The 19,226-nt window shown below is 35.6% G+C and overlaps 1 protein-coding gene across 35 annotated transcripts in view; it reads right to left on the bottom strand.

Moving 5' to 3' along the window:
• The window catches only part of SLMAP (sarcolemma associated protein), a 99,420-nt gene that overhangs the window by 16,789 nt on the left and 63,405 nt on the right, over positions 1 to 19,226 (bottom strand). For 16 of the 35 annotated variants that reach the window (XM_009688232.2, XM_068907328.1, XM_068907337.1 and 13 more), the window contains 8 exons: positions 18,351 to 18,431; positions 18,029 to 18,088; positions 11,583 to 11,705; positions 10,721 to 10,795; positions 6,263 to 6,583; positions 4,923 to 5,040; positions 2,915 to 3,086; positions 348 to 482 (listed from right to left, as the gene is read on the bottom strand). In XM_009688232.2, coding sequence (XP_009686527.1) covers positions 348 to 482; positions 2,915 to 3,086; positions 4,923 to 5,040; positions 6,263 to 6,583; positions 10,721 to 10,795; positions 11,583 to 11,705; positions 18,029 to 18,088; positions 18,351 to 18,431 — 1,085 coding nt within the window. Of the gene's footprint in view, positions 1 to 347; positions 483 to 2,914; positions 3,087 to 4,922; positions 5,041 to 6,262; positions 6,584 to 10,720; positions 10,796 to 11,582; positions 11,706 to 18,028; positions 18,104 to 18,350; positions 18,432 to 19,226 lie in introns of all 35 variants that reach the window. The other 19 variants (XM_068907315.1, XM_068907312.1, XM_068907334.1 and 16 more) reach the window with 3 other exon arrangements.

Here is a 19,226-nt window from a genome sequence, read left to right on the forward strand (position 1 = left end):
TTTGGATGCAGGTCTCAGCTTTTACCTACATATCACTCAAATTAAAATGTTTTGCCTAGGTCTGGTCCAGTAGTAATTAAGCCAGATTTTTTTGAAGAGAGCAGATATCTATGGCCACATTTAAAATTGTTATGTAGCTGTAAATCTAACTTGCATGTACAATTATAACAGTGTAACGACCTGCAAATTTGCACTTGTAGTACCAGAACGCAATTTTGCATATAATATGGTACATAGCCCTTTTGAAAGTCCGTCCTTTACTATACAACACTCAAACGGCCTCCCAATCAGCAGGAGAATTGCCAGTGTCATAACCAGACTTCCCCACATACTTTGTGCAGACTTACGTTGTTTTCCTTTTCTTGTAGCAGCTTCAGGTTTTCTTTACACTGTTTGAGCTCATCTGTGATTGACTGCTTTTCTTGTTCAGCCATCTCAAACTTCGCCTTCAGCTCTGAGAGCACAGTCTGTGTCCTTTCATACTAAAGGCAAAGAGAAAACAGTCTGCAGACCCCTGGGACACCCAGGGAATGCTTATGCTTGCTTAGCATACCTCTTCCTTTCCTGTCATATGCTTAAAGTAACTCAACTTGGATACGTATACTTTCTCTATATAAATAAAGCAGGGAAGAAAAGTCTTTTGGAGCGCAGCTAAGACCATCTTATCTCCAGAAAAAGGAAAAAGAAAAAAGAAAACAGCAGAAGAAATGGTCTGCTCTTGAACAGTTTAGATTTTCTTTAAAAGGAAACAAAGATTTTGTCCTCTGCCTTTGAAGGGCTAGGATTAATTGTATGCTTTTTTGGATAAGAAGGACGAAGAAAACTTTTATATCTAGCATGATACAAAGAACTACAATAAATTTCATTTTTGAGACTGAATGATTTTCCCTATCACTGGAGGGGAAATACAGTCTATTTTTTGACTGGCAGGAAGCAACTAACATTAAAACGTTACATTACGCTTCAGAAAGATTAGAGGTCACCATAATCAACAAAAATTCACAAGTAAACAGAATTCTACAGACAAATTTAATCTACAAACAAGGATTAACGATAACAGTTTTTACATCAGGTTTCAAACATTTTGTATGGCCACAGCTTCAGAACTCTTCCACTTCAGACGCATGCAGCACTGGCCATCACAGTATGCCACTAAGAACATGCAAGGACAATGGTTCAGAACGAGCTCACAAATATTTCTGCTGTTAAACAGACCCACTTTTTATAATACTTTGAGAGATTTCTTTTGCATATTTCCTATACAAATTTTGATTCAATAGGACCTTTTTTGTAATATATTCAAAGCCTGCAAATCATTAAATTGCAAGCTTATGTTTCTTTTTGCCTGGGACATTCTAAAAATAAATAACATTTTTAGCAGATTGTCATTTATATATGCCTTGAAAAAAAAAAGTCACTGCATAGGGTACTATGCAGTTTTCCAGAAAGCTTTCTCGTACTCAGTTGCACAGAGGGGTCTTTCCGAGAGTGAACATGACATCTATCAATAATAAGGATGGACAATAGTGCATTAAGTTGCTAATCCAAACAGTCCACAATTAAGACATCTTCTATGCTAACCTCAGAACACACATGGCTAATCAACTCCAGAAACGATTTCCAGAAGTAAGGGAATACAAAATAAATGCAAAGCCTGAACTGATCTCTCACACACCAAACTATTCCTCGTTCTTAAACAGGAAAGAACCGTGGAAAGAACTGTAAAGACAAGACAAGATGCAGGGAAACAAGGTGCCTTTTATATTTAGATAGCGGTCTTACACCCAGGCTGTAGCCTAAATACCTACAGCAACCAAATAGGTGCCAAAAAGCTAACACTGTATGAAGTAAATTAAACCCTCTTCCTACAAAGGAAATCCAAACAGATAAGAGTAAGACAGACACAAAAATACTATGTCTTATTGTTGTTATTGTTATGCTGTCATCCTAGCATGGGTCAAGCACAAACAACACCTGGCTCACTGGGTCTCACATTTCTGCATTACGGACAGCTTCTCCTTATTCAGGATATTTGCATTCAATTCCCCTCCCCACCCCCCCATAGACCACAGTTCTTCAGTAGCCCTCATGACAGGCATTAGTAAAGACAGAACTAATAACCTTCAGTACTGGCACTTACCGCAAACTTAAGAGTAGGCATCTTTACAGATATATACATACATTAACAAGATCGGGTTTTTCAAATTATGAAAATGGTAAAGAATGTGACAGGGATGAATTTATGACAAAGCAAGGAAAAGGACTGCAAAAGACAGGAAGTAGTAGCAGTGACTGGGCAAAACCTCACTAAAAATGCTCATGAACGAAAGCAAGTAACTGTTGGAGACTATAACCTTCTTCCACACACGATCTTTAGAGGCTAGGCAGATGAAGCATATGCTCGAAATGCTGCCTTTTCCTTATGTATTTGCTAACCATCTTCAGAAGCCTAGCGACCCTGTGCAACGAAAGGAGACTCACCTTTGCAAAGGACATGCGTTCCGTTGTCAAAAACGATAGTTTAAAACTAATGAGGAAGACCATACTGACTGAAAAGAATTAATTTTGATTCATAATGGTTAATGAGAATCTATACCACCCTAACAAGGAAGACTGTGGTTTCCATGCTGTCTGAATGAGGTTTAAGTTGTCTGAATAGATTAAAAGTAAATGCGCTGAGGTAGTGCAGGAAAAGAAACTTCAGAAAGTTTCCAAAAACAGAGAACTCATTTTATTTGAAGTCTTCCCTTTTAGATTTAACCACTGAATTTATACATTATTAGCTAACAAAATTACTTGCAATCAAAGTATCAAAAAGTTTTAAAGACTTTGTATTTTCTTCTTTTATTTCAATGTAAATAGCTTAAAAGTCAGAGTCGCTGAGTATTCCCCTCAAAATTGAGATAAGTGTTACCTCTTTCTGAACATCCTTTGCTTGATTTTCAGCTTCACTGAGTTGGCTTTTTAGACTAGCTGCATCCCGCTGATGTTTTTCTCTCAAAGATCCCATCTCATTTTCAAGTTCTTTTCGAGACATTTCAAGAACACTTATATCGCTGGTTAGCGCTAAACTCTGTTTCTGAGAGCTGCAAAACAATATGCATTTGATTCCTCATGTTTTGTTTCCTCATGTTAAATTTAAAAAAGCAAAACATTTTAGAGCAGTTTTCATCCTCAAATCTTCATGTGTTATTTCTATTTAGTATGGAAATATCAGCTTAGAGCAATCAAAGTACATAGCATCATCTCCCCATGCAGCAAACTGACACAAAAGCCCGGCTATAGACTTCATTTTCTAAACACATGTAGACATTATATTTACTACAGCTATAATGGATAATACACTTTATATTAAAAAAATCAATGATAAATTACATGTTTCTTAATTTATTATTTGTTAGTTACTTACTAGTGGAAGATTATTTTACTCAGAGCATTTTGAAGCAAACTTGTAATTAGAGAAAGTTTGTCCCAGATTGTTATTAAGTATTTCACTTATTCACACACACATTTACTTGCTTATTCCAGTTGCATAAGTTAATAGCTAGCATATTCTTAGAGTGTTTAATGTAATTAAATAATATTGCACAATAGTCAGAGAAAGCTCTAAATTAAGCAATTACAAACTTCAATGTTATAATCAAGTAGTTTTAATTTGGGTCTGTGTAAGACAGAAAGACTAAATAAGGGAGAGATCTTATGTACTGCCATTGTGCAAGTCCTGTATTTGCTTGTGCAACCTTCTATAAGAAAAGAACAAGTGAAAACACTGGATAATACTTATGCACACAGACTTGTTCTTACTTCTGAAAAAAATCTGACAGTAAGCTTCCGAGCGTTACTCACTATGAAAGAGAAAACTTGAAATAGGGTACAGGAGACGAAATTGCATGCAACACAGGAATCAGAACAAGGGTATGATGCAACAAAGACAGACTCTGACAGAAAGGTTTGATTCCAGTAAAATAACTCTACTCTAGGAATGTTTCACTGCGGGAAACCTCCCATTTGTTCAATCAATGTCAATCTTACGAGAGTGAGGAAGTCAGAAGAAAGTCAATACATATCCGTGTGTGTGTGTGCGCGCACGTGTGTGTGTTAAACATGTATACATACATATACACACACACAAGCATGCTGGCAAAATTCAGATCTAGAAGAAAACTAAGTTGCTCTGCCTATATCATTTACTTTGTGAATTAAATCCACATATCTGAAACTGAAAAGCAACGGAATAATGGCAAATGAAGAGATAAAAAAGTTATTTCTATGCGCTTATAGATACCATTTAGCTATAAAGTGCTCAAAAAGCAGAAGTATGATAAAGTACAAATGCTCCTGCACTCTAAAAATCTCTCAAAAAGATACTATGGCACTTGCAGTAAAGAGATCCATATTTTTCTATTACGTGAAATATGAGAAAGAATACTACTTCTGCCCATCACTATCATTTGTGATGTGACAGGCTTCCACGGCACACTTAACTGAGAATTGTTTTCAAACACCAAACACTGAGAATTCCTAACTCAAAATTCTCTACATGGTATATTATCTTTTAAGCAGAAGGATAACTGTTAAGTTTAAGTGCTCCTACAATGCACAATTCAAGTCTTTATTTTCAAAGATGGCAAAATAGATTAGGATACCTTATGAACATGGAACAGGCCTGTTATACAGAAGTATTTTCAAAACAAACAAACAAAAAATGTTTATTTGGAATGAAAATGTGTTTTGAGCAAAACTGATGTATACATGAAATTTCAATACATTTACTCCAAACTTCTAATTATCAGACTTCTAATACTTGTACTGGAGGAGAGAAGGGAAGAAGGGAGAAGGAAAAAAAATCCAAAACCACACATATACCATCTAGCTCTTAAGCTACTATGATACCTTTCTTCATAAATCCATTCTGCACTTACCTAGAAAGCTCCTTCTCTTGTCGCTGAAGTTCAGACGCGAGCAAAGTATTTTCCTTCTTTAGTGTAACACACTCAGCTTCCAGAGCACTCCACTCCTCCTTCAATTTTTCAAGTTCACCTGCAATGAATAAATTTGAATTGAACAGAGTAGAATAAGCTTCACCAAATGCTTCAAGTGTCACCAGGGAACAAATGGAAGAAAAGCTGATCATCAGTCAAATACGCTCAATTATAATCGTGTCACTTGCATTCTGTCACAAGACTCTGTTTACGGGTCTATTATAGCATTTTAGAAACAGCGGTGGAAAAGTATATTTGAAGAAATTCTTGCCCCAGTAGACTTGAAAGTAATGAACAATCAGAATCGCTAGATACCATGCATCAGCTAAAACAAGTAGAACATTTGAAGCGACAGCATTAAAATCAGACCTTTGAAATAAATCAGTTACCAGTAAAATTGATTTTAAAAAGCTACACGTCTTCATGAAGATTAACTGATTGAGAATTCTGAGCATATTTTATACGTGCCAGCTTCCCCCAGCATATATGAAGTTTCAGCATGAGCTTTTGCAATCATCTACTACCCAGCACGCATGCCACCATCTTGATAGCTGAAATATGACTAAACTAAAAACAGAAAAGAACAGCAGGATTAAGTTGTTGAGCTAGACAAGAAAAAAAAAAAGAAAAGAAAAGAGAGAGAGACTGAAAGCATATTCTCCAAGACCTGCAAGCTATAAGGCCTGGAGCAGCAGCTCTCAATCAGACCTCATGTGATGCAGGTGCATTGCAGGTAAGACCAAGTCCAAATGAATGAGCCCAGACAACCTGTACTGGCTTAGCACAAGATATCTGTGTATCTCTACATCATGTTTACAGAATAAAGCTTTAATTCTAAATTTAATTAAATAAAAAGGAGACTATCAATTCTGAAAAGTGGAAAGAAAGCTGCTGAACATAGTAAGCTACAAAACACAGTTACTTGTCTCAAATGTAGCTTTGCTCTGAAACCTAAAAGGCCAAAATTATTGATTTACAAGAACAAATGATTCAGAAATTCTGCAAGTCCTTTTGGAAACCTTTGGCAGTATCAATCCCAATAACAGGGCGAGCTTTTTCCATCTTTTCCAAGGTGGCATTGTACTTGGCCTACTTTTGATATCAAAAGGTAACTAGCTAGAGGAGGCATAACTGAAAATTTCTATTTAAAGAAAAAAAGGTTTTTGTAACACTACAGGCCTTGATTTTTGTATATACATACACAAATACTGATTTGAGCATTTGACACTCAGATTGATAAGGATGTTACTATTAGCACTGGTCTGTGACATCCTTTTTACCTTTTAAACGAGTAGCTTCTTCCTTCTGCTGATCCTCACATTGCTGACATCTAAGCTGAAAACTGGCTTGCAGATTGACAATTTCTTTTTCATAATCTGAAGCATCTTTCCGCCACCGTTCAAGTTCTGCTCGCACCTTCTGCAGCTCCTCTTGCAAAGCAGAAATATCAGTATCTCGTTCCGATGCTGTCTTTTCTGCTACTTGTTGAAGAAGCACAATCTCATTTTGAGCATCAATTAATTGATTTCGAGTGCTTGAAATTTCATTCTCCTTTTCTTCACGAAGATTCTCAATATCTTCTTGTAGTCTTCGCAGCTGAGCTGGAAAACAAACATTAAGATTCATTTTATTTTTATAAACTGTACTTACAGAAATTCTAAAAAAGAAGACTCCCTTTCTCAACTCACTAATATTTAATGGCACAAAGAATCCTAATGCAATTAAAAAAGAGTGATCTGGTCAAGTGCGCTACTCTTAAAAAGACAAAAAACCGTACGTGGGGTAATGTATTACACAGTATAACGTTGCAGCGAGTGAAAAGAAACCAGAATTTGGGTTGGACAAAGCTGCCTCCCCCGCTTTTATTTTTTAAGAGTGGGTTGTGCCATGTGCGACTATTAAAGAAACTCTCCAGAAATCTGAGACTAAGATTCACATGCAACTTCACCGTAAGCAAAACAAGTTTTACAGAACTAGGAGACTGCAGGGGAGAAGACAAGAGAAAGAAACAAGTCAAACAGATCTGCAAGCTACACTGGAAATAGTTGCCAGTTCAGCAGTTAACTTTAACTTATGACCTTCATAAATATTCAAAGGCATAGCTTCCCATTTCTACTCCATTCTCCAAACACGCAGAAAAGGAAATAAAAAATACTTTGCTTCTTTGTAAAAAGTTTTTTTAAAAGCTCAGGATGAATTCTGAATTGAAAAAGAGAGCTGCACCTAAACTACTGAACTGTAAGAAGTCCTTTAGTATTCATGACTGGCTATACAATTTTGAGTGCGTAGCAATCAGTCATATAAATTATGTTATTTTGCATTTATCAACTGCATGAAGCAAACTTTATAAAATCAGTCCCATTCAAAACTCTTTCATTACTAAACATATCTCTGCTCCAAGAGAAACTATTTTTCCCAAGCAACACAGCTAAGAGAATCCTGTGCCAACAGTTGCAAAGAAATACAGATAGGAATGGAAAGTATGAAAGTAAGTAGAACTAAGTTATAGTTAAAATCACGATTGATAGAAGCAAACTGTTTAATTTGCCTGTTTTTTTAATTTGCTTTTTAAAGACGACAGATCAGAGTACACTTGTACTTCACTGCTTTTCAATATGGAAAAAGCAATTACTAAATTAATGAAGATTTGCTCCGTGAAAAAAAGAGCAAAGTTCACTCTGAACATCAGCTGGAACGCTCAGGTAATTCTAACCCTCTAGAGGGTTAGCGTTACACATTTAGAGTGCATGTTTTCTTCTCTGAAGGAAGGGGCAAACGCAGACCATGGAAAGCAGAGGGATGAAAACCAAGTCCTGGTAATCATCATAGAGATTTCTTGTATTTATTTTTGTCCTCTCAATCCATTACTGAAGACGACAAGGAAAACGTGAGTTGTGCTGTAAATTGATTCAGGTTAAGAACTACTCAAGAGAGACTTCCACTTTCATGACAACTATTCATGATATTTGATGTTTTCCTGTAGTGTCATATACTGTGTCAGGTGCAATACAGACACTCTGCAAGTTGTTGGTGGATGCACATGAAAGAAAGGAAAAGCAACTCTTTTTCAGCATACTCCCACAGCACATTTAGCTCATTAGATGAACTAAGGAACCTATGAAAGAACACAACTTTACACTCTGGAGGAAAAAAGGTGGAATGGAAAAAAGGAAAAAGGTAAGGAAAAAAGGTATTAGCAACATATATTCTAATTTTGTATATTGTACTTGCACAATAATTTCTTTAAATAAGAGCTACTGTAGATCCTAAGCGTTTTTTTTTTTTTTTAAAGGAAATCTGCATAAGATGAAACAGCATATCTAACAAGGACATTTACAACATGATGGATACTTGTATACATGTGAGTAACATGAAGCTTGCTACCATCTCATTTGCTCAGAAACACTTTCTAAAGGACTATACTAACAGAACAGGAAATAAAGTAGTAGATGAGAACAACCCGACCGAGGAACACAGAATCTTAACAATTACCTTTCCATGTATGATTACATTAGAAGCCTTGAACCTACCAAACCATTATGGTAAGAAACAACTTGTTTCCAGAACACCACGAACTAATATTTGCTAACACTGCAAGTGCCTATTAAAGAACAAAGCAATGACTTTTTTATAACATATCTTCTTGATTTTTCTCCTCTTTATCAAGCCAAACTAAGTTCCCGCTTCTCAGCAGTGAGAGTATTTTGAAGAAATTAGCATTTTCTTTTATCTGCATTGTCGATGAACAACTCTCCCTTTAAATCTTCAGGCATGAAGACAAGGCATGATAGGATTGAAAATCAAAAACAATATACAAACATTTCTGAAGTTTGGTGGAGTTATACAGAAAAAAATACTACTAAGAATACTGGAATGGTTTCTCAAGCATTGGATATTATTTCAAAGGGCAACCAGAAAGAAAACTTTCATTACATCTCTTATTTAATAAGCCATTACCTCATCTAAACCGAACACTTTACTTTAAAAAAAAAAAGTAATGACTAGTTACTTGAACTAAAAGAATTTCCTCGTTTTCCCTATCCATTCCTCTAAAGGGAGCTTCACACGCAGAGACAGGACCTCAGGTGTTTTCGTGGCACTCTCTCTCTTCCCCAGGTCAAACACATAAGCCATGTAAGTACTGGCTGGCAGAAAACATCGATTCCGTGAAAACGGTCTAAGAAACGTTACTGCATGAAGCTGCAAAACGTCTCCCCGCCCCGCTCACTACAGTTCCCAGAGGCTGCCAAGAGAGAAGGCTGACCTCAAAACTGCTTTTCCCAATCTGTGACATATGTCTCACCCTGAGAGCTTGGCAAGCAGCAAACATACAGCACCAGAAGGTTTTAAACTGCAGTGGAGAGGGAAGAGGAACCATCAGTAAGACCTCATGTGGGAAGGGCTCAGGTGACAGAATAGCACAGAGCTACCCTGCAGTTAGCGTGGCTCTGTCAAGTTTATACTTTGGTTCTCTTTTTTTGTTTGAAAGAGGTGTACAGTTTTTTCCTTCTGTATAGAAATAACCGCCAAATATCCTGACTTCTAACCTTTGCTACAAAATTCTTTATTTGCAGCTTTTTCCACATTAGCAGCACAATATTCAAAATTAAATTACTCCTCTTGTTTATCAAGAATATTATGTTAGCTCTTCATTCTTAGAATAGCAAATATCCTTTGCTGACATTGATAAAATAGTGCTATTACATAAGCATCTCTGTTCCAAACGTTTTTGGGTCAAATGACCAACCAAATATGACCACACTGACCAAAATCCCACGCTATGAAGCTCCTCTAAACTTCATAAAAATCAATGGCTGAGTAGATGTTCATACCAACGTTTGCTCTAAGTCGTAACATAAGCCTGGCTGATTTTAAGGCTACCTCTGACCAATGAGCTCACATGTACAGGCTGACAAATAAGTGGGGTAACTCCAGCTGCAGGACATGCTACCACTTGCCCAACGACACAGCCATGTGCCAGGTTAAAGAGCTAAATGCAAGCACAGAGCTTTTAAACGCTGGGGCATCACAAGGAGCTGCGACAACAACAAAGACATATCTAGCTCCTCAAACTCTCCTACAGCAAATCCATAGGAAACCAAACTGTCAGTTCCTCTGCTCATCAAAAAAAAACTCTTCTTGTCAACATAGCACTTCACTAGCTTGGAACTGGCAACTTCTAACTTGTGATACAGAAGATGTGTAAATCACAAGATTCCATTCTGCTATAGTTATTTTGGGCTGAAAAGAGCATGATCGTGATCACTGCGCTTCTTCAGCGGAGACTGGCTGTTCTTTACAAAATTTTACTGCAGACTCTGAGGTTGCATGTAGCTCTAGAATGATTAACAATTTATTTAAGAGAATTTCATCAGTAAAATGAAGAGATAGAATAGTACAAAAAAGACTAAACATTCTGAATGTTTGTTAAGAAGGTACAATATTCACAGTAAGACTCATTGGATCGTTTAAAGCCGAAAAAATCTGAGGAGAGAAAGGAGAAAAGGACTATGTTACAGATTACATCTTTTGCTTTTTCTGATTTACGATTTGAAACGTAGGAATCGATGAAAAACATTTCACAATAAATTTCTGAGATAGCGTGAAAATTGAACTTAACACACACACAATTAACACCTTCCTTCATTAGTGCTTATGATCCACATAAATATTAAAAGTTATATTTTGACCCTAAGACATACAGAGTAGGGTAGAAAAAAATCTATATTACTTCATACCTTGCAGAACATTTATTTGCTTGCTGGACTCTTCAACTTGCATTCGATATGCTTTTCTCTCTTCTTCCAATAGGGCTAAAAATAAAAGGGAAAATGAGTCCAAAGATTTTGTTAGTAAAAAGTATTTTAGCTCTGTAGTAAATTACAGTCACAATTTCCCCAAAACTGAGAAGATTAAAACAGTCAGTTTATTCCAGTAAGTTATCAAAGCTAGTAATTATGTAAGTAGTTTAATAAAAAGTTAATATTAAAGACATGATTCCATTATTTTGGTAGTATTACAATTAACTTGAAATTAATATAATCAGTTGGCTGATGCAAAACTCAGTGTGTGCTAAATGCAGTTTGGTGTAGGAGTGGAAGAAAAAAAACTAAGGGTTTTCCAGGAAGAACGGTGAACAAGATGTGATTAAACTGGGCTATACTATTTCCTATTAAAAAAGACTCTCAAACAGTTTTGCAGCTAATGATACAGCTAGATGATCTAGCTGTAAGATGATAGGATGATCTAAAAAAAGAACTACCACTGGATACATTATGTGTAGTATCTGACTGAAATAGAGGTGAATTAACACCTGCAGATGAATATATTTTATAATGATGAAATATATGGATTTCTATATTTAAAACTACAAAGTATGTTGGTCAATATTGACCCAAAAATTCAGAGCTCAATCTGACTGTACCTTTAATTAATAAAAAAGAAGAGAGAAAAAGTTTCTGATATTCTGTGCAAAAGAGGTGCATACTGTGAAAACAAATGTGCTTATAATACAGGCAACGAAACTGGAACCTCTTAAGACTACCTGGTAAAAACAGTTTGAATGGATACCCTACACAATCAAGTTGATCTGGGTCTCACCTTGAAGTTCAAAGCATTTTTGTTTACTTGTTCTAGCTAGCTCTTGGGCTTCAACCAGCTCCTTGTGCAGTTGCTGAATTTCTTGCTTAGCCTCAGTTTCTGATTGTGCACCCTGCAATTCATCTGATAAAAGAATATTTTCTTTAACGCATGAATTCACACAACAGTTTAATTTGCACTGCCATGTGCACACTGGTCATTTTCTATTCTAATCATCCAGAGTTAAAGTAACCTCAAAATTGTGTTAAGTAAATATTAGCAAAAGTATTAATATACCTTTACAAGAAGGAAAGCAAATGCAAGATTTAAAACATTCATTACACTTAACATGCAGTAAAATACAAAAAGAACACAAGAATTAGCTTTTAAAAATAGTGTACAGGTTGCAAGGATCACGCTGTCCACATAAATGAAGAAACTACAAGCCTAATAAGACAGCCCTTGATTGTGTACACAGCTTGTCTATTTTAAAAGGAAGCTACTCCAACCTCCTCTCCTAGCACACGCTTCCCAATGATCCTGCGTTCCCTTCGTCCCAAACCCACTCTCCCTCAGTCCTTCTCAGTGCTCACACACAAACACACACACGTATATATATTTATCTATAGGTATACATGTATGTACACAGTCTTGTACTGGACGTAGTTTCCACCAGTCAGCTGTGAGAGATTTTGCAAAAACAGTTGCTATTAAGTGGGTCGCTACTCCCAATCAGCTTGCTGCTATGCAAGGCCTGGTTCTCCCCACCTTTCCCTCTCGTTATGCATGTGGACCACAACTACAAGCAAAGGCAAATTTAGAGAAATATCCTGCAACAAAAAAAAAAAAATTAAGAAACTGAAGAAAAACCCACCAGTGTATTCAGTGACATAGTAAATACTAGGCTTAGTAAATACTAAGTAAATACCAAGTAAATACTTAGTAAATACTAAGTTTTCCCTTTAAAAATATAGTCTCACCATAATATAAGTTAAAATATTAGGTGCATCTTTAACATGACTAGGTAACCAAGCATATTATTTAAACTGTAAATAATAGTTAAAATATTTGCTCTTCCCCAAACCAAGTTTGTATTAATTAAAAATGCATATTAAAGACCTCTTGGAGTTAAAAAAAAAAAAAAAAAAAAGAAAAGAAAAGAAAAAAAAGATGGCTTATTCATATACAAATTAAATGCATTTAAAGCTAACATTTTGGAAGAATTTGTAACTGAGAGTATTTGTAACTAGTAGCAGTATATCCTAATAGGCAAGTACTGGGAACTATATGCAGTAACATAAAGAGGAAGCCTGCAGGAAACTGCAGCATCAGGAACCCGATCCATGAAGCTTTTCAGTAAATGTTCCTTTGGCAGAGGTTGTGCAGAAACAGGTTCTTAAATAGGCACTAATACACTAAATCGACAAAAGGTTAAAATTTTATATAATGCCAATTAGGTGAGAAACGTAAGCGATAAATCAGTGAAAAAAAGACACTTGCACATCATGGGGGAGATGAGCAGAACAAAAAGGTAGACGTGTCGCACAGTACTTGGTTCATAAACTTCTAACCTTATAGGCCATGCAGATTTAAGATGAATGCAAATTTCACAGAATAAAAACAGAGAAGATCAAAACACTTTGTCTGGACCTTTCACTAGTAAGTATAAATTAATACAAGCTATGTTTTATTTTGTCTTTGCATTTTTGACACTCATACTTTGACTGTATGTCAACAATACAGTAACTTTAAGAAAATTATTCATTGTTTCTGTTTTTCTTCTTAGAGTAGTTATTTATCAAATCATGCTAAAGGACTCATAGGGTATCTCTCTAAGAAAAGAGGTTACAGCTTTCCTCTTCTCACAGTGAGGAACTGGTGGGATCAGGGAGCGGAGTTGTGTGCGCGTGCGTGTGGTTTTGGCTTTTTCAGAACAGAACTGTGAGCAGAAAGAACAAAGAGGACTAAGTATCTCATCCAAATACTTCCCTGCATGGTTTATTAAGAGTTCCAAACCCGAGTTTCTTTTTATCAGAGATGTTTTGTTCTTAGCTCCTCATGGATAAAGCTGCTAGAGGCAATTAGACTTTCAGTCCTTAATGAGACTGTTCAGAAGAAATGGATGAGGAATTTGACAAATTATGTTCAAATCATGCCTGATAAAGGAGCAGTGTCCCAATTCAACAATAAGAACACAATATCTTAACAATAAGGAACCCAAATGAACTTTCTGGTGGGCAGTATTTTCAAATCAATGAAAGCACACATCATAAAAAACAACAGTGCTTCAAAGGAGATGAGGAAGGCAAGTTATGGGATAGCATAACAAATTTAGGGAAGGCACTATCTGTGTCAAGGTAAAAACTCTTTTCTACTCAAATGTAATAGGGGAACTTCCAGATGCTTGATTTACTTGTAAATCTAGAGCCAAGAAGAAAAGCATGAGCGTTAGGAAATAATTTAACAGCTTTTAAGAATTACATAAACAGAAAATTCATTTAATAGTGCATTTAAAAGTGCAAAGTGAATACCCTTCTTCTACTAAGCTAAGTTTCGAAAAATTTTCCTTAGTGAGTAGGACTGCTCTATTTATAAATAAAAAGCCTACTAATTATTATTGGATTTAGAATTAGTTCCCTCAAGAAGCAAATTCACATGTCATTAGTCATGAAAATTGGTTTGAGAACCAATACAAAGAGCTGCAATTAGAGCCTCTGAACAATTTCCAGAACTATTCAACATTGGACTAACTGTTCTCTGAGAAGTCTAAGGAGTTTTATAATTATTTACAACTAGGTGGAGGGGGAAAAAACAAAAAGGGTAAATACACAATAGTTTGAAATCCCTCATTCATTTATTGTAGCTCATGGAAAATTTTCATCTGTGATCAGATTGTTTGCTGTGTTACAAGAAAGAGATCCTTAATGAAGGCTTTTTTTTTTTTTTTTAAACCCTCAAAACACTAAGCTTCCCTTTAACATCAGTAATTTTTCTTTGACTGCATCAGTAGATTTAAAACTGCTGCCATGAAGTCACTATGATCTGTTACAAATCATTCCCAAAGAACCTGAAAATTTGCTCTCCTTCAATTTAGTTCCAGAAAAGAAGTTTAACCCATGGCTCAGTTTTGTGAAAGTGTGGTTCTATATTACATCCCATATCTGTATGTGCTTGGCCTGTGGAAGCAACTTTTTGAGTACAACAGTATTTCTCCAACTTTCACAACGGTTCACTTTCAGAATTTTTTTGAACTTATGTTTTATTAAGTATCAAAAATAATATTCAGATGAAATCAGATGAACAATTAGAAAAAATAGTTTTCTTTAGCTATTGAAACATAAAACAATGGTTCCAAAACCTTCTGAATCAACAGACCATTGTCAATATTCAAAATTTCTTATCTAAACTATCACATTTCTTCAGCAAACCCTCAACTGACAACATTTTTTGATGAGATTCCATGAATCAGTCTTGGCATTACTAAGAAAACGTAAGGATGTTGGCAAGAACAAGATTACTAAAATTATGATTGCCTTCATTGCTTTCTCTTTTCAGCTGTTCAGCATCTACCTGTTTTAAACTCTGCAATCTCTCTTTGCAGTAAACAGTCACAAACAGCCTGCCAAAAAACAATTTTCAATAAACCATTATTCATGGCTAATAAAGACAGTTATCTCAAGAAAAAAGGCAATTCTACAAATCTGAGAGTTTTCCCCCCTTCTTCCCCTTGGCTGGATTCTGGCTTGGATAAAGCTGAAACAAGGCCTGAATGCACTTGAAATTTATTGAAGGAAAACTCTTGGAGGAAACTGCAGCAATTGAACATTTCTGCTTTTTCTTGTTCCATTAATTTGTTTTCTAAATTCCAATAATTAAACAAAAAGGAACACTGACTTTGCAGTTAACAAGTTTGCATTCAGAACAGCTGCTAGATCAGAAATGTTTTCACACTTCCAGACTTATATGGATGCATAACAAATCCAGTTGAAACTCTCTCTGTCACAAATAAGATCCTTTTCAGGGCAAAGTCAGGCACATAAAGTAGCTTTCACACAAAATCTCAAACAAAACTGCGGGCTCACAGGCTCTTCAAGAAAACTAAAAATGCAAGTAATTCATTGTACAGATATTTTTAAATGATTTCGTGGACAGCAAAAGAGGAATAGCTATAAATAGCTGCAAGAAAAAATAGTAAGTTATACCACTTATTCCAGTTAATTATAATATGTAATTCAGCAGCACAGGTGCCTATGCACATAGGTATTGTTCTACTTCTTCACTTAAAAATTCAATGATGGCTATGGTTTAAAACATTGACTGCCCAAAGGCAGATGGAACAGTGATGAACCATCCACACGAGCAAAAGACTATTTCCATGCGTCTACAGAAGACTTTCAATTTTAGCCCTTTAAATGTCCAATTATCCTTGCCTATCAGTTCAATACACCCTGGACAGAGAACGTGTAACTGCAGATTTGCCTGACCCTTAATAGGAGACAGTTCTACCTAGGAAGTAGCGTACCCTTAGTGGCCATATCTTGTTCATGAGCTACTAAGCCCAGCCTCTGACAGAGCTTTGGAAGGATTCACTCGCACATACAGGAGAATTCAAGTCCTCAGTGGTTTTCAGTTTTAGCGGTCCATCGACTACTTTTAATGTGTCTGCAAAAGATAACTACGGAATCAAAACCGTTATAAGTAGCCTTCAGTTTGCTACACTCGAGCATTCATTTTCACTGGCTTTTTTGTTTTGTTTTTGCTTTCAAAAAAAGAATCTACACAGGTAGAAAAATCTAGAAAGGCAGAAAAATACTAAATTAGTGAATCCATCATTATTGCTTGTTTCTGTCGAGTACATCCTTGTTAAAAAACCCAACAACTTTGAAGTTTTGATTTATATAAGCATATTTTACAAGAAAGAAGTTATATGCATAGAATTCAGATCTACAGTATGAGACATTTTTCCCTATACGACAATACAGGCATTTTAAACTATTCCCTACTCCAAGACTCTCATTACAAAGATTAATTTATGTGGCTGAAGAAATCATAAAGACAAAAATGTATTTTAAAATTATACAAAGGGAGTTAGAATTAAAATTATTTTGACAAGGGAGCTGGCTGAAACATGGGTGAATAAGATTTCTCTACTGTACTATTTACATATGATATGTTGTTCTGGCTGTGAATTCTGTGCATGAAACACGGCTCACAGGAAATATTCAACTCTTAAACACGTACCCCATTTTGGACCTGAAGTTCTGACTTAATGAAAGGTCACATTGTATTTTCAACCAAAATTGTTTCCAGATAGAACTTGCTGCCAAAACCAAATTTATTACTAAAAATAAGGCTATCACAACCACTAAGAACATTACCAGGTTCTATCTTCTAATACAGGAAGTCATTGCATAAACGTGTTATTAATTGTGGACGTTAGAGTAAAACTGACGTTCCAAATGGAACACGCTCAGTCTCTCAAACACTTCTTTTAAACAGCTTTGCTGAACAGAAATCTACTGCAAAAAAGTCTTATTCAAAATATTGTTTTAGTTTTGTTGTTTGCAAGTGTGTACACGTGTGTATACACACACACACACAAACATATGAAAATTTTTAAATTAAATACCTAATATATGAAGTCCTTTCTATCACAAAATTAGTGAAGTGTAAACAAGTACAGAAAGAAAAGCTCTTTTTCAGGTCTCCTAAATTTCATTGAGGTTTCCTGTTTTTCTGAAACATGGAGAACTACACATTTTTTTTTACCTGTGATCCAATAAAGCATCATTTTACATATCTTAATAATGTGTAGCTATATATAAAGCAAAAAAGTTAACTTTCATTATGCTAAATTTAGCAACTAATTAATAACCAGCATCATTTTCAGATAACGCATATGAAAATATTAGCTTGCTAATCTAGTTATAAGTATATGAAAGAGCAGTAAAAAATTGAATTTTGTAATTATGAAGATCAAAGCTAAAGTTTAGTAACCATTTTAACTACAGTTAAAACAGGGAATTCAAAATTTTAATAATAAAGATTTTACAGGTTTTTTTTTTTTTTTTTTTAAATTCTCAGGTGGAAACTAAAGGAATCATTTCTGGCAACGATGGGAACCATTTACAAAGGTAACATCTGGCAAAGCTTAAAATAGTTGATGGAAGAATCCCTCCTCTCCACAGTTATTAACTACTACCTTGAGCATATGCTGAAACTGAGCACAAGAAACTAGCTTGAAGCATGTAAATTATTTCTATACTAACACTCAGCAGTATGCTTTTACATTACCCAAATGAATCACTAATGAGATTCGAGTGCAACTCTTCCATACCACCGCTATTTAAAACATTTGAATTTCAGCACTGTTCACTCAAACGCACATATATATTTGACAGGAATACAGGTAGACAGAAAGATATAGCCACAGATTACGCATCTAAGTTACAAAAATTTATGCTTACCTTTCAGGAGGGTTACTTTAGCAATTGGTTCATTTAGTTCTTGGTCATCCATTTGGGCATCTGAAATAAGAAAACCTTTCAGGGAGTAGGTAGACTACAGACAATTTTCACATACATATTCTTTAAGCCAATGGAAACCTTTACCGTTTCCTCACTTTAAAACAGTTACCACGAAATTGCAAAACATACAGTATAATACTGCTCTAAGGTTATATTTGGCTCCACATAATACAAATATTCTCTCTTATGGCAGGAAAGTTGATGATTAAGTTACTTAATTCAAGCTAATTCAATTTTACAGAAACCTCAATTAAATGCTTACCTGTAGTGTCGTCACTGCTTTTTTCCTTGCTTGGACTAAGTGTGTCTGATAAATCCGATTCTTTCACTCTTGCCTGATTCTCTGCAAGAGATGAGGAGAATCAACTGAAATAAATAAATGCTTTATTCAGGCTTTTAATCATAATTTCTGCTATCTATCTATATCTCTATCTACTGCCGAACCTCACTAGGAAAAAACAGTTGAAGAAAACTACGATACTTAAAAACCTGGTGTTTGCTTGTTTCTTTACAGTTCTGGGCCAAAATGGATTCAGTATGACTAAAATCATTAATCTAGCCTTGCATCTAACACGGGATGTGACTGCCTCATGCACAGCTTGAACTTTTGTTTAAAGCTGTATTCTTGCCAGCTGGAACTCAGTGCAAAGGCCAATTGTTTCATTCAATCGTTCAGGGAACAAATAAGAAGAGAAATCTGGAACAATCCAGATATTGTAAAGAGTCAGAAAGAAACTGCTGTAAGAATAAAAACTATGATTTAGTATTTCGGACAAATAAAATAGCAGCAACAAGTCTTGTATATGATGTACTGTACTCTTAATGGAGAGCAGGTATTCTCAACATGGAAGGGGACTTAATTATATTAACGCATCTTTTCCCACACATCAGTCTTACACCCAGTAAGTTTGTCAGCTATGAACCACGTCACCGATGTGCAGGCCCAATTACGTATAACAAAGTCTTTCTTGGCTGACTACGCCCAACCTTGGCTTAGCGGCATTGCTGCCTAACCACAAATTAATAGCTTTTTCTGATGCTTAAGTGCCAGGTGAACAGATTTAGAAAGGCATCATTACAATGTTCCCAGCACACAAATTTTACTTTTGCTATACATGCAGAAAGCATGATGAGCACA

The sequence above is a fragment of the Struthio camelus genome, chromosome 14 (assembly GCF_040807025.1).
Source record: "Struthio camelus isolate bStrCam1 chromosome 14, bStrCam1.hap1, whole genome shotgun sequence".
Classification (NCBI taxonomy): Eukaryota; Metazoa; Chordata; class Aves; order Struthioniformes; family Struthionidae; genus Struthio; species Struthio camelus.